This window comes from Alosa alosa, chromosome 17, assembly GCF_017589495.1.
Source record: "Alosa alosa isolate M-15738 ecotype Scorff River chromosome 17, AALO_Geno_1.1, whole genome shotgun sequence".
Taxonomy (NCBI): Eukaryota; Metazoa; Chordata; class Actinopteri; order Clupeiformes; family Clupeidae; genus Alosa; species Alosa alosa.
This window is the reverse complement of record NC_063205.1, coordinates 16,355,556-16,372,153: the sequence shown is the minus strand read 5'-3', so window position 1 is coordinate 16,372,153 and position 16,598 is coordinate 16,355,556. Positions and strand designations below refer to the sequence as shown.

General features: G+C 42.7%; 1 protein-coding gene across 1 annotated transcript; it reads right to left on the bottom strand.

The window, feature by feature from the left end:
• Positions 1-2,004: 2,004 nt before the first annotated feature.
• Positions 2,005-15,995, bottom strand: LOC125311012 (kyphoscoliosis peptidase-like). Its single transcript, XM_048268815.1, has 7 exons — positions 15,948-15,995; positions 13,810-14,100; positions 13,477-13,591; positions 4,602-4,719; positions 4,299-4,490; positions 3,924-4,114; positions 2,005-3,713 (listed from the first exon to the last, which is right to left on the bottom strand). The coding sequence occupies exons 2-7, from the start codon at positions 14,068-14,070 to the stop codon at positions 2,395-2,397; spliced, it is 2,196 nt and encodes a 731-aa protein (XP_048124772.1). The 5' UTR covers positions 14,071-14,100; positions 15,948-15,995; the 3' UTR covers positions 2,005-2,394.
• Between the last annotated feature and the right edge of the window lie 603 nt (positions 15,996-16,598).

Genomic DNA, 16,598 nt, shown 5'->3' with positions numbered 1-16,598 from the left:
CTCCCCGAGCGCCGCTGTTGATGCAGGCAGCTCACTGCGCTGGGATTAGTGTATGCTTCACCACATTGTGTGCTGTGTGTGTTTTTCACTAATTCACGGATTGGGATAAATGCAGAGACCAAATTTCCCTCACGGGATCAAAAGAGTATATATACTTATACTTAAAGCAGCATGATAGAGTTTTGGTGTAAAACTAGTGATTTACCGACCAAAAAACATACAAACCATTTTATATTGTCATGTGGTGTTCCATCCCAGTCCACAGAGCTACAGCTAGTGCATGTTGCATCAGTCATGTTTAGTTAGATAGATAGATAGATAGATAGATAGATAGATAGATAGATAGATAGATAGATAGATAGATATTCAAGGTCTCAGTAGCATACAGACATCACACACAACATGCACTTACAGCAGAAATGGTAAATATAAGTATAAACATATAACCAAACTCCACTGTACAATAGAGACAGTAGAAAATAAGAAAAACGAACTAAACGAAATACTAAATATACTATATAAATTAAATTAAAAAATCCACAGTGTGCTTGAGGGTGATCAAGCATGAGGCGCTTGCAGTGCCGGGACTGGCCTGTAGTTCTGTGTGCATGGTGAGGTGCAGTTCCACTTGTAGTTACAATTAGTGGTCAATAGGTGGCAGTGACTTGCTTCAAACATAACATAGCAGAGATTTTTGATACTACACTGACAAAGACATAATGAGCAATAATCCTGTACACACTCATCAGTTTTACGTCAGTCCTCCTATACAGTGTTATGCCATCTCTGTTCTATTTTAAATCTTTAATTATGTCTAAAATATTTCTTCTTCTTACTATACTCTATTTATAGTTAGTGCTCTTTATTGCTGAGCCAACCTACTGCTTTTCCAACACATTTCATTTTAATGTTGAACTTGGGTTAATTTGAACATGAACATAAAGGTCTGGAAAAAATTAAGAGACCATTGCAAATTTTTCTGATGTCATCCTATGGTGGCTGAGTGACATTCTAGTAGTAATAGTAAAAACTACAGTTTTTGTCTTTAGTGTAAACATTTTACAGAAGCATACTTTCTTACTAGATGTGGCACTAAAACCATTAAAGCTGTGAGTCGTCCGGTCTGTTACACACAGCTAGACAACCAGTGGGAATTATATATAAATATATTGATGAGAGTATCACGTGTGGACTATATATACATAGTTCCCCCATCACAACACATACACATACTTCCGCGCATGCGTGTGCACACACACACACACACACACACAGACCATGCAGGAAACGAGGAACACTGGAGACAGTCAAACAGGGCGCTATAATATATATGTTCAGAGGTATATATATATTCAGAGATGTTCGGTAAAGTTTAATCAGAGTGATTAAATCAGAGTTTAATCAAGTGACTGAGAGTAAGCTGTGTGTTGTAGGTTGTAGAAAAATGGCCTAATAAGTCCAACCAACAGTGATATTTCAGCTCACATCTCCGTTTCCATTTGTGAGCTTTCTAATGGCGTTACAATATGTATAAATGTTTGCCCAGCAATGAGATTATTGTGCTTGACACAAGATTGCCAGTTTTTAAAATTAGGGCCCAAATTGTAATACTAATTTGGATTTAAAATAGTAAAATAGGGAGAAATCCTTGGAGTTTTAAATCCAGCTATGCTAGAATAACTTTGTATACCAAAAGTACTTAAAAATATATGTTGTTAAAACATGTGAGAGTTGAAATCAATCAATTGTTTCAATAATAAGATAAATGAAACACATATAAACGTGTGACATTTCAACATTAGTTTCATTAAATTGTGACAATATGTGATCTATCCAATCGTTAAAAAACTGGCATATCACAGGGACAACAGCAAAACAACCAAAAGAGATTAAAACAAACTTATGTAGAAATAATGAAATTATGTGGTGGCTTCATGAAAGTACACAAAACAAATACAGTTGATTTGTTTAATACACTGAAAGCTTCGACAAAAGGAACTCATTGTAACAAAATCTACTGGCAAATCTGAGTTGTGATAGTACAAAATAGCATTTCAAATAGCAAGTTCACTGGCTTCATTCTACATTCATTATAAAAGTTATAAAAAAAATCCCCCCCCAGCATTCTTTCACTCATGAAGCTATAAATATACAAAAATAATTTGTACTAAGTTTAACATGTTTCATGCACACATCCATGGAGACATGTGTTTTATCACATGTAAGAGAATGGCAAGGCCAAGGTCAGAAAAAGGAGCCTAATTATTAAGATGGTGATGGGCCTACTACATGATGAAAGGTGATGCTAATGTACAGTAACGCACACAAATTAAACCTAACAGTGCCTTGATCATTTGGCGAATTAACAGATTAACAGGCAGGTGCTCCACCTTCTCATCTCATTCCATTTGGTGTCCTGAGGACGTCAAAGCACAGCAGGATGTCCATCTTTCCCTGTGCTCCCCCTGGAAAGCTGGCGGCGAGTTTGAGCTGGGGGACAGTGCTGGTGTGCACCTCCCCCTCCCACATCTGGCTCTTCTGGTTGAGATGCAGCTCTGTGTGGTCCTGTCCTATGACGTTCACTTTTATCGCCCTGGGGACTTTCACGCAGAAACGCACCTTGGACTTGGGCTCCAAATGACCCGTGCGTGGTTCGAAGAGAACACATCCGGCATTCCAGGTTGAGTAGCTCTCGGGGAATGGAGGCCAGACACTGTCCCAGTCACTCCGCAGCAAGTAATCACATATGTGGGATAAAGAGGTAGAGGTCACAGGCCCACCGAACAGGCTGAGTCGGTAGACCCCTGCACCCGGCAGGGCCACGCTGATCGTGACGTCTTCCTCATCACAGGAGAGGAGCACGTAGCGAGAAAGGGGGTACTTAGGTTGCTGACGCTCCTGTCTGGACAGATCAGCTTGAAGTTTCAAACTGTGCTGATTGCGAAATGTGATGCTGCATTGCCCCTGCTGAGTGTTTATTATGGCCCTGGTGTGGCTGAAATCAGCAAGACCTGCTTTGAGCGTGTCATTGCCAGGCCCACAATTACTGCTCAGACCAGGTGGAAAGAGTTTATTGATGTTAATGACAACACTGCCTGTGCAATGCAGGAGGAACGTGCCAGCAGGACTGTATGAGTTACCAGTGCTGTCGCAGTCCTTCACACACACTGTCAGCCGATAATAGCCCACATAAGGGCAGAGAACGTGACAGCTGAGCTGGTCAGGTTCACTTTGAGTGGCCACGCATCTCTCGGCCAGCACCTTATCCAGGTCTTTGTGGAAAACCTTGCACAGCATCATCAGAGGCCGGCTGGTTTGGAGCACCATCTCAAAAGTGGCAGACTCCAGCATGATCTCACCCTGATATTGGCATGGTTTGAGCCCCATGATCTTTGCATTCTGATTCAGACCCCAGGACTTGGATGGGTTCTCGGGGAAGCTATCTAAAGGAGAAGGCTTGGGACATTCCAGTAGGAAGTTGCAAACCTCGTGAAGCTTGCCAGACGTGTTGGCTGTTCGAGCAAACACAGTTATGTCGAACGTCCCCTGGGTCGGGGGCCGAAGCCGCAGCTTCATGTTAGTGGTGGTGACGGTGAGGAGAGCAGCAGAGGTGCTCAGCTCTCTATACAGAATATTGCCATTGCGCTGCCAGATCTTGTAGGAGAACTCAAGAGGCTCTGGGAAAGTCATGGAAATGGTGGCCTCACCATTCTCTGAAATGGGAAAAGAGGAAGGTACGTGTAAAGATGTTAGTATTTTGATGCATTATGATACCCCTACTATCTAGCATCAGACAATTGTTGACCAATTGACAAGGTGTTTGAAGTGATGTCTCCTCATATCATAAACAAACCAACCCACAGAATGCATTATGACAAATCCTCCTAATGCTCAATCCAGTGCACTGAGATGGGAATGCCAACCTGTGATCAGCAAGAAGTGTGTGGGATGGTGAAGTGTCAGTCCCAGCTGGAAAAAATGTGATTTTTTTTGGACCCTTTTCCAGAACTCCTCCAGTGAGAGAGGCTCCGTGAGGAGTTGCCACTCCACCTCGTCTGGGAAGTGGTTACTTATGAACATATCTGGATCTGTCAGGAAGTAGAACTCATTGTAGCTGGAAAAGAGAAGAGAAATATTTCACTGGGGATTCATTTTTATTAGCTTAGTTATTTATGTGTGTCATTTAATTAATATATTTCCACAACCTTTAAAAACCTTTTTTACACACATTTCAATTACCTTTTCCATTACAGCAGTGAATTACACCCTCAATACAACTGCAAGCTAGCCTGTCTCACCATTTATTGAAGACTCTTTTGGTCAAGTCCACAGTCCCTGCACCCCAGCATGAGTCCAGCAGGTACCAGTTCCCCTGGAGATGCACTGCATTCCAAACGTGGTTGGACTTGGTGGACTCTCCATGAAGACATGGCCGGTAGCTGCCACCTTTGCTGTGACCACTCACCTCCCGGCACTCAATCCCAACCTCACTGCAGAAGCACACAGAAGAGAGGCCGGTGAGGAAAACAAGTCACCAGAATGTAGTAACACTACATATGGATTGTCCTTTGACTGAGGTCAAAGGTGAGAGATCAGGGTACCTGCACATCTTCTTGCACAATCTGGCGTATCCACAGCAGACGCCTCGGCGAGTCTCGACGACCTGCTCAATTGAGGTTATCATCTCAGTCATCCCCAAGTATCCGTTTACGTCATACTCTACAGAGACATCCAAGCACACTTAGATTGTCATCTAAATAATTACACAGCTACAGAGATGTTCACTCAATGACGACTACCACGACACAACAACAGTTACACGTTAATGCAAATGTTATGGAACAGTGTGACATACTCAGAACCAGATACATCTAGATTTTAATTAACTGGTCTGTCCACATAAATCAACACTTCAATACTCATTAAAGGACCAGTATGTAGGAAATAATGAAAAATAAACTGTAACCATTTCAAAAATGATCACCATATGTTGTCAGAGAGTAAGGAAACACGATGAATTGAAGTAATGGCTTTTTTGACAACATTACTCTAACCAGTAAAACCAATGAAAAGAATGAGTTGCGGGGCGGAATCTCTTGGAATTTTCATTTATGTTTTGAGTTTTTGGGTATTTGGGTTGCCAAATTAGAAAAGGCCAACTGTCAACAGCTGTCAGTTGTAGTCATGAACGCCTACGAGAGGCAGGCAAATTTCCAAAATTAAAACAAGAAACAAATTAAGTGGACATCGGGGGAGCTTCCTGAGATGGTGACGTCTTCGTGAAACGAAGAATATCAAGTCTGACGCAGAGCTGGCCATATTTCTCCACAACAGGTAGCCTATGCTAAATGCTATATGTTACGTTGTGTGGTGTTGCTCACAGGAGGAAAGGTATTGTTCAACTTTTTACTGGAACTCTCAAGGGCACACTGGACCACGTATCATAGTGCAGTATCAAAATATACCATGTAACGGTTACATCACTACAGTGCCACCTGCTGGTGATGGAGTACACCCACTCAAGCATGATAAAGTAATACTGTAAACACATCTCCCCTGTTTCTCATAAGATTACTTTACCCATATGAAATTGAGATCAGATTTCACTGAACCAAATATGTACATATAATCCATTCATTCTATTGCTTTAAAAAATGAGTAACATGTTGAAAAACAAGAGAAGTGTCTAAATGTAACCTGCAACATCAATGTTAACTACAATGCATATAATTGTAAACTTAGATTCTTCAAGGGATTCAGGTAAGTATTATGTCAGTGCATCAGAAATAACTCAGGTAAGTATTATAGTGCATCAGAAGTATATCACTGAAACAAGGCTGATTAAACTACATATTGAAAAACATAGAATTTGTTTTACATTCTTTTTCTTTTCTTTACATTGTCAAGAAATCAACTCATTGAACAGCATTACATTCTTTTTTTTTTTTCCATAGGGCAGCGATCCGCCTACACCCTGTACATTTCTTTTGATCACTTCATCACGTAATCCTTCATCCAGGTTGATGAGTGACTTTTTCTTTGACGTGCAGCCGGTCTACGCGATGTCTCTGCTGGACTGATACTGTTCTTCATTTCATCACGCTGAGGTGTCTCCCTGTGGAGAGACAGGCGCGCAGCGTTCCACCTCTTCCCATCACTCAAGACGAAGGTGCTCGGGCCGGTTCACCTCCGCACCGTCAGGGGTTCGGTGTACCGTCTCTCTCCCTTTCCCACATGGAAGGGCTTGCGGATGCGCACTGTGTCACCAACCGAAATCTTGGGAGACTTTGCACCTCTCTTGGAGTCGAAGTACTGCTTGCTCCTTTTCTGTCGCCGGATGACTGTGGCTCTGACGTTGTCGTACTCTCTGCTCTCTGTAGGTGGTAGGACGTGGAGCTTTGTCCACATCGGTCGTCCTCTCAGCAGATGGAAAGGACTTTTGCCGGTGGTTGCATGATCAGTGGCTCTGTAGCTCTGCAGCATCTCCGTCACTGCAGGTTTCCATGGACGCTGGGCTGCCTCTTTCCTTTAGGAAGTCACCAAAAGCAGAGGATGTGAATTGTGGCCCATTGTCGGACGTAATTGCAAGGGGGTTGCCTTCACGTGCGAACACGGTGGAAAGGAATTTCAGCACTGTTGCAGTAGTTGCATTTGAGATGAAGGCCACCTCCGGCCACTTGCTGAAGTAATTGATAAAAGTAATGGCGAATCTGCAGTCATAGGCCACACACTCGAATGGGCCTACGATGTCAATTGCCACGTGCTGAAAAGGGCCCCCGGGAAGGTCAACAGGCTGTAATGGGGCTGGAGAAGCTCTGGCTGTTTTGTCACATGACTGGCAGATGGAGCAGGACAGTAGGACTTGATGGACAAGATCGTCCATGTGTGGCCACCAGTAGAGCTCTCTGAGGCGTTGCTTTGTGCGGACCACGCCTTGATGGCCTTTGTGCGCCAGATGCACGCTTTCTTCACCTTGGGCCACCCTGAGTGAATCACCTGTCGCAGCTGTGTAAGTATGGGACAATTTTCACATTCAGCTTTGAAGTCGGCAAGCGGCAGTGCATTGTGAAGCGTAATCTCAGCTATCTCTGTGCTCAGATCTCCGTCAGCTTCCGCAGTTGTGCTGGAGTCAGTGAGGGGAAGACGGGACAGGCAGTCTGCCATGACGTTTTCATTCCCTGGCCTATACTGCATGTCGTATTGGTAGCACATCAGCTTAGCAGACCATCTTGCGATCCTCATGCGGCTCTGTTCATGCCTTTGGTGTTGAGGAGAGTGGTCAGTGCTTGGTGATCAGTTCGTAGTGTGAATCTGTGTCCCCACACGTAAGTGCGCTATCTTTCCACAGCCCACACGCAGGCGAGGACTTCCTTTTCTGTAGTGGAGTACTTCCTCTCGGCTGCAGACAGCGTGCGTGAAGCGAAGGCCACTATGCGTTTTTGGTTGCCAGGGTGCAGCTGAGTCAGTACGGCCCCTAGGCCATAATCAGAGGCATCTGTTGTGACGAAGGTAGGTAGCTTCGGGTCAAAGACAGCCAGGACAGGGCTCTCTAACAGCATCGCTTTTAGCTTGGTGAAACTTTTCTCTGCGTCACTGTCCCACTGTAGCTCAGACTGTGGACTTGATCTGAGCAGCTGACGCAGTGGTTCGACCAGTGTTGCATAATTTGGCAGGAATTTGCTGAACCATGATGTTAACCCAGGTGCATCGGCAATGGCAGTGAGATGCTCAGGACTTGGGCATAGCCCTTCTTTGGAGATGACGTGTCCCAGAAAGGGAATGCTTGTCTGTCCAAATGAGCTTTTCTCAAAGTTAATCTGAAGGTTTGCATCTTTCAGGCGCTGCAGGACTGCTTGCAAGTGCTCATCATGTTGCTCTTTGGACTCTCCACTGACTATTATGTCATCTAAATAGTGCTGTACTCCAGGCAGGCCTTTTAGAATTGTTTGCATCATTTTCTGGAATGCAGATGAAGTAGACGCAAGTCCGAATGGAACTTGTGTGAATCGGTAGAGACCATCATGTGTAATGAAGGCAGTGAGGTTGCGACTCTCAGTGTGGAGTGGTAACTGGTGATAAGCTGAGCTCAAGTCAATCTGACTGTAGTGTGTGGCGCCTGCTATTGACGAGAACAAATCCTCCATATGAGGAAGTGGGTAACAGTCCATGATGACACTTTTTTTGGGCTCACGGAGGTCAACACAGAGCCGTATTCCACCTGAGCGCTTTCGTGCAACAACAAGAGGACTCACCCATTCAGATGCATCCACACGCTCAATGATGCCGGCCTGAAGTAAGCGATTCAGCTCCTCCGACACCTCCTCTCGTATGCTCAGCGGCAACCGTCTCAGCTTCTGGCGAACTGGCTGCACCGTGCTGTTCACCTGGACCTTGTGAACAAAACCTTTCACACAACCGAGCTGCTGGGGTGAAGTAGAATCAATGTTATTCACAGTGACATTTTGAGCATAGCCTAGCTATGCCTAGCAGCATTCACCTTGCCTCCCATGATGTTCACATTGAGTGCTTTAATCAGGTCAAGCCCCATCAGTGGCGATCCAGCTTTCACAATGTAGAAGTGAGTGGAGACTCTTTTGTCATCTGCAATGTAAACTGTAGCAGGTAAGCATCCAAGTACAGGCAATTCACCTTTTGTATAAGTAACTAATCTGATTTTTGGTTCACAGATTGAGCAATCTGCAAAGTAACTTTTGTACATGGACTCAGGCAGGATAGACACAGAAGCGCCAGTGTCATCAATGAGCTGCAGGGAGTAAGAGTTTCCTTGTGGTGCTTCGACATTCACAGTACGCTTTTCTTCAGCCGCAGCCGCGGGCTTCGTCTCATCCACGCAAAGCCCCTCAACCTCAGGCACCGTAACTTCCCTCACTGACGATTTGCATACTTTTGCAAAGTGTCCCTTTTTCCCGCATTTGTTGCATTTCACAGAGGCAGCTGGACAGTTCTTGTCATTCGCTGAGTGTTTGTTGGACCCGCATCTGTAACACTTGCCTGTGAATGGCGGTCTGTAGCCGAGGGCTTAGCTGGGCGCGCTCCCCTTTTACCGCGGAACTGAGCACTTGTAGCCCTGATAGCTTGCACTGATGCTGTTGGCGGGTTTTTAGCTGAAGACAGTAGCGTCGAATTTTTAACTGCTTCTTCAATTTGAGATGCAAGTGTTTGTGCCTTCTCTAAATTTAAATCTTCCTCCATCAGTAATTTATCCTTCACGGCACTCAGGTAAGCACAAGAGATAAGCTGATCACGAATCATTCCCCCCTCCATTGCGCCGAATTGGCATTGTGAAGCTAGCGGTTTCATCAGCTCGTTGCAAATGGTGTCTGAACTTGTGCCTCCATGCTATCACATTCACTTTAGGTACGAATTGCTTTTCTAAAGCAGCCATGGCCTGATCAAATGTTGTACCTTGATCTGGTAAGTCGTAGAAAATGCGTTGTCCCTCCGGACCCAGGCATTGTAGCAGTACTGCACGCTTTCGTACGTCTGGCCATGTGTTTCCCGTAGCATGTATGGCTAGCATATAATTATCGAACATTTTCCTCCATGTAGCAAACGGAATCGGTGGCTCACCCACTTGTGGAAGAAAAACTGGTGGACTCGGTACCAATGCGCTCATCCTCGTCGCCAATTTGTGGTGTTGCTCACGGGAGGAAAGGTAGAAACTTTAAATGATGAGGAGACGGTAAGTATTGTTCAGCTTTTTACTGGAACTCTCAAGGACACACTGGACCACGTATCATAGTGCAGTATCAATATATACCATGTAACGGTTACATCACTACAGTGCCACCTGCTGATGATAAAGTAATACTGTAAACACAACACGTTGGTTAGAGAGGTATTTTTTGTTTTCACTGTTTCCGTAATGTGTAGCTGGGTCATGGTTGGAGACACGTTAAAGCAGCTGCAGAGGGGTATTCCAGAAAGGAGGTTTAACAAACACTGAGATAAAACTTAACCTCTGGGTTGTCTGAACCTGTGGCAACTAAACCCGAGCTGTCGGTTCCAAAACACCGGTTACCAGTTAGTTCAATCAACCCTGTGTTAGATAACCTAGAGTTGTGCGCGTTCACGGCGAACTTATAAAGGCATCATCTATTGAGAGTCGAAACCATGAGTGAAACCGGCGAAAGGATGAGCACCGTATTTTTCAGAGGCGGAGTAGTCGAGGCTTACGAGGAGGAGAATAACAAAAAAAAGAGTAATACTTAAGCGCCTGCATCCAAGACCTTGCTTGGCAGAGAATAGCCTAACTGACCGTGTAAATGCGTATGTTTAAGATAGCCTATTTAATGTCAAAAGCACAATTAAATAATTCACTGGACATCACGTGTAGGCCTATTGACTGCTTTGAATGATGCTTTCCTAAACTAGCCTACCTTGTCACAGATTGAGCGGGCCATAGAATTCTTTGAGAATCCCAAATGTAATTTTCTATTTTAACGCGGGTTCTGCAGCTGTGGGGCCAAGTTAAACTTTTGCGCTCCATCATCGGAAGGGTGAATGTCGGAAGGCATGGGTAGCCTATTGGACACATTTGGTGCACATTTGGAAAATTTTATAAGTGATGCTGACCTGCCAGTTGGTGAAACTACACTTTAATGATCCTCGTGGGTTTGTGTCCAGGAAAACTAATGAAGTTCGCAGGAACTGCTTTTAGCGCAAAGGCAAACTTTACGCACCGACTGACAGCTTGCCGATATGCTCTCGTCTCCCAACACTACAAAACTCCCAGTCGGGAGCGTGTGTAGCCTATTAAAAAATATTTTATCCCAAATGCCATCAGCATTCTTAACCAAACTTAGTGACAACATGCATTGCCTAACCGGCTGAGCTGTACAGCTATATTTAATCTTATTTATTAATTTTCTATAGGCTGTTTCCTCTTTTTTGTACTTTACTTGTTTTAATTATATCTTCAATGTGTCTGAGATGTTGTTTGTCCATCTGTCTGGTAAGCCAAACACAAATGTCCACTATGGTGTAGGCTAGCTACATTAAAGATTTATTTTATTCTATTCTAATCCACCATGCGTAATGTAGGGATGGAGAATGCTTTTCAAGTAGCTTCTATTTAGGATTCAGCTGAAAAAGTCTAGCGCTCTTGAAACACTCGTTTGGAAAAGAATGGATAGGCTTTCATGTGATGTCGTGGTCTTATCGCCCTCTCACGGTAAATTGCACGGATGAATGTTACATGATTTTGTGCTTCTTTGTCAATCGGACCTTCGTCGAAATGAAACGCCATTGTGTGACAAGTGTAAAAATAGCGGCCTGATTGAACATGCACTGAAATAACCGAACATAATTGAACATAACCTGAACAAAACCTACCCCCTACCAGGTTAAGTTCAGAGCCTATGTTACCATAGTTACTTACATAGCCTGATCATTTTTGAGCTTTCTGGAACTGAAATCCATGGTTTACCGTTTACTCTGGGTTTACATACCCAGTTCAGTTCAGAGCCTATGTTACCATAGTTACTTACATAGCCTGATCATTTTTGAGCTTTCTGGAACTGAAATCCCAGGTTTACCGCTAACTCTGGGTTAACATACCCAGTTAAGCCAGTAAACCTGCTTTCTGGAATACCCCCCTGGTCAACTAACGTTAGCTAAGTCTTCATTACATCTGGCAACCCAGAAGAGGCTTGCGTCTGGTAGTCTTGAGAACGTTCACCAGTGTTTTGATTTTGGCCTACAGAATGTTCGGTAACAATCCTACAAATCTACAAATCGCACCTTTAAGTAAGGGATAATGTATAGAACGCCGGACATTACTGGGAAAATAAGTCCCGACAGGGCCCTGAAGGGACTTATTTTCACAGTAATGACCGGCGTTCTATACATTATCAGGCTTATTATACGGCTACTTGCCAAAACGAATAAATAAACTCCCCACGATATGACTTTAGCCTACATAACCTAGCCTATTTGTTACCGTTCATCGTGGCATTTGCTGAGAAACAAATAGTTCGCAACAACACACGCTGCTGAACTTGAATCAAACATTCTTTAGAACACAGCTGATCAACCGTCTGCTTTCCAAGGGGGCAGGCGAATTCCCGGAAGTAGAAGAATCGACGTAGGCTGGAGGGACCACCTCTCTGCTAACTCCCATAGAAGCCCATTCATTCTAGGATTTTTTTGAAATACCATAACTTCATATAACATATATCCTGTGCCGATATTGTAGCTTCTGTGTAATCCACATAAACACTACAAAGGCAAAACAGACTCCACTACCTCGTCCGTAACGTTGGTTACCCGTAAGAAGAATGGTCAGCTTGTTCGGTTGGAGGGAAGCTAGCTTTGACGTAATCTCTCTTTCGCGCCGTAGGGAGATAACCGTATTGTTTGGATAAGAAGCTCAGTCCACCTTACTGTCTATGACAGTAACTCATAAGCAAAACCTAGCATACACGACCGTATGTTAAGGTAAAGCATTACACATTAATAATAATAAAAAAAGTAAACCTAATTTTTTAAAAAACGGCACTAATCATTTCAGAGGTTTTCGATGGATTGACCATAGGTTGGAAAAGTGGAAAGAAGATTAGCTTCAAGGCTATAACTTTTTTGTTTTGTTTTAGCATGTTTTGAAGATGATCATGTATGGTAGCTTCAACATTAACACGACTTGGTGAGAATGATATTAATAATAATACATAAATAAATGTTTAACTTTGATGACTTTGAAGGCGAAGGAAGTGTGAGAAGAATTTCTGTGTATCTATCATATGAGTTACAAGATTCAGTTCGATGGCTAACGTCCACGGGTTAAGTGTGAGTCTCGCGAAGTACTGGGGGACCAACTGAAAAATCGTTCTATTTGACTCAGTGCCCTCCCATTGAAAACGACGGAGTCCGTTGGTCCATTTCTTTTACTGTCTATGCTGCTTTCACGTTTGAATGAAGTTCCAGTCCTTGCGTAGTGATATGAAAGACGTATCAGAAGCACAAAACCCGTTGCCATTGACAGCGGTAATTATATGTTTGCAGCGGTAATTACATGAATTTATTTACCGCTGGAACTTTGGGAAATCCCATTCAAGTCAATGGAGCGTTCTACTAGCATTGTGAAGAGCCGATGTATTTGATGTTGTCTAGCACTATAGACCCTTTCAAGAGAGTTCCATTATCAGCATCATAGTTGGCCCCACAAGGCTTCCGTTTTAACATTCCGTATCTTAATGCAGAGGAAGTAGATTGGGAACCAAATAGAACGTTCAAGCATTGTTTTTGTTTTTATTGTTGAAAGGGTCTATATACAAATATAAACTCATATTGGGTGTTTAAGGACACACATAATCTCTTTCGCAATATTGCAATGTAATGGTAATCCTGCTAATTCATGATGGTAAGCCAGTGTAATATTAACTATTAATGTTATTAAATATGGCTATAAAGCAACAGACTAGGGTATGGAATGATGATTAGAGCCATGGAACTGACCAATGTTGTGGCACAGCCAGATCCAGATAGCCCTTAACTTTTGCAGGTCAGTCACTGCACCCACAGTGATAGCTTGAGTGATGGCCTCCACAGAGAAGATCCTCTTTCTCCTCAGCTGCAATGGACAACAATATGATATAATGTCTGACGCATACACACAGACACATCTTGGTCATTTAAATTAGTGATATCTGTCAGCCAAACAGCTTGTTACCGCTGGCCTGGCTTCAAGAGGCTTGGGAAGGTGTGTGCACTTTGGACCTCTGAGCACCACTTATATATTTTCTTATCAGTTACCAAGATAACAGTCAAATGATATTGCAATTATCTCACCTCCTCTCCAGCCTTGATGGCATGAGCATCAATCTGGCTGAAGACTGCTGGGCTTGGAAACAGGTGTTTTTTCCTGCTGCTATCCTTCTGCCTCTTAAGGCTCCCCTTGGCATTGTTGTCCATCACGTTATTTACATGTGATATTTTATCAGTGTCAGTATTTGCCGATGCCTCAGTCGAAGGTTTTCTCTGTCGGTTTTGACTGCATGGAACTCCATTGTTTCCCCTCCCCCTCCTCAACTTTGTGTTGAGAACACCCATCTTCTCTTGTCTCGTGTGTTTCAATAGTGTCTAAGAGATGGAAAGCCTTGCTTGAATGTGCATTTGTGAAATAATTTGATTTAATGTATCTCAAATCAATTCACAAATTCTATATCTTTCTCATGGACACAATTGCCATCATACTAGTGAATTCATCAAGAACACAATACTTAATTTTCTCATCCAAGGGAAGTGTATTCTTATTTTGCAGGAATAAAATCAATTAATATACAAAGATTCACTTTACTCCAGCAAATGTCATTATGCATTCTTCAACACAACATGTCAGTATATAGCTCCTCTTTGGAGAAATCTGGTGATTTTTCGCAGAGACCTCTATTTCTCGAGATCACAGAGTCCGAGGTCAACTGAGCTCGAGTTCATGCAGCCAACAGCTACTGTACAGTGTTACACTGGGGGCATGAACATGGGGGCTCATGAGCATGCCCCCAGAGTGTAGCACCGCTATCTGGAAGCTCTAACTGTTGGCTGCAGCAACTCAAGCTAGGTAAAACCAACTGTTTTTTTTTTTTTCATAACAGTATTCTGTGAACTATCCTGGAGTGATGGAGACACACTATTTCATCTGATCACTGATGAGTGTATCTTTTCAAAAGCCGGCAGCATAATATAAAAATAATATCTTAAATAATGTAGTACCTCCTTTCAGGTCAGGCTATCAAAAATAAATACTGAACACTAAAATGTCTCTGTTTCTTTTCATGTATTCAAGTCGGTACTTGAATCATACCAGATAAAGCATTTGCTTTTGTCCAAGATGGCGTTAGTTATCAGTCATGGACATTTCAACCACTGGAGTTTAAATCAAGCAATTCACCATTGTCCTCACAGTTTTCTTTTAATGTTGGAGTGATACTAGACCTTCATTTACTTCTCTCTGCTCCCACCATCATCTTCAATTGATCTCCTCTCCTGAACACCTTGTGAATATTATACCTTTCAAAAATATAATTATACTTGTGTGGTAGTGTGTGTTTAATCAGTGGGCACATTCGGTCTTGCAGTGCTGCGCAGATCTGGCTGAATCTTACGATACAAACATGCCTTACGTTCAGCCGTATCTACACAACGCTGGAAGAAATCGAAAGCACCCACTGATTTGACACTTTCAAAGTTTGCAATACAATACAATACAAGTGTACAATACATCGGTTTGTCTATAGGGACCCTCACCACACTACCACAGAAGTGTAATTATATTTTGAGCATTGTCAGTATAAAATGGTGTTAGTTTTTTGATGTGCTTGCTTGCCCTTTAGCTTTCACTATAAGCCATTTCATTGTTAATGCAAACAACAGTCTTGGTCAAAACTCCACCAATGTAATTTTTCTCTCAAACGAAAGTTTGAACTTATCTTCCATTAATAGACCCAAGGTTGTTTCAACTCCGGAATTTCCCTTTAATGATGTCCCTAGTCATTCAGTCATGCTCCTTAGGTGTCAGGGTGACACACACATTTTATGTCACACCCCCTAAAATAGCCCTGGCCACCCCATGTAAAAGTCTTGTTCTGCCACTGCTGACACGGGCACTGAAATGTACTGAGGCCCCCATCTCTTATAATATTAGGCTGTTTTTAAATACAAATGTGTAGTTTGTTTTATGCATGATCTCAGAATAGACAAATAGGCTAAATAGGCTACCCAATAGCATAAAGAAACCAACCTCATCCTGAATCAGACCGGTGTCCATTTTTTGCTCGCCATTATACATCAAATCATTTTGTAACCAATGTAACCAAGACTATCTGTTTTTAACAAACCCCAAGGTAGTCTGCTGGTTTCATTTCCTTAAAAATATGTAAAAATGACAGCAGTTGTAGGCTATTGCAAAAATGTAATTGGTTGAAACTTACCCAAGTCTAGTTTATTCAACCATCATGTTCTGTTCTGTCAGAAAATAAAAGTGAAACCAGAAGTTTTCTAAGATATATACCCAGACATAAGCCCCCTCTGTGACAGACGCCAGCAAGGTCCAACCTCTTTAATTAATATGTTCTTGTCTTGCCCCTCTCTCCACTCCTATTGGACGGATATTTCCAATATTCTATCTACTTAATTAAATGTATGATCCTATTCCAGTAACTATTTTGTTTGGGGTGCTACCCTCCACCCTACTAATATCTAAATACACGGCTGACTTCATAGATTTCACCAATATATTAGCTAGGAGATTCATTTTACTCAGATGGAAGTTTTTCACACCACCAACAGTATTTTGCCGGTTAAGAGACCTCTTATCCCATCCCAAGCTAGAGAAGATGGCTTCGTTGCATGGCTCAGCTACAGAATTTGGCAAGATGTGAAATTCTGTTCTTGACTTTCTGAAATCCATTCAGTTCCCCTCTGCCACTTTATAATCTACTTCATACTTCTGTACATATGTTTGTACTTGTGTCGCCTGCATAGCTTGAGAGTATTATACATAAGTACACATAATATAACTATGTACAAACCCACTTCCTTCCCCCATTGTCATGTACTGTAACTAACCTGTAAAGAGACTA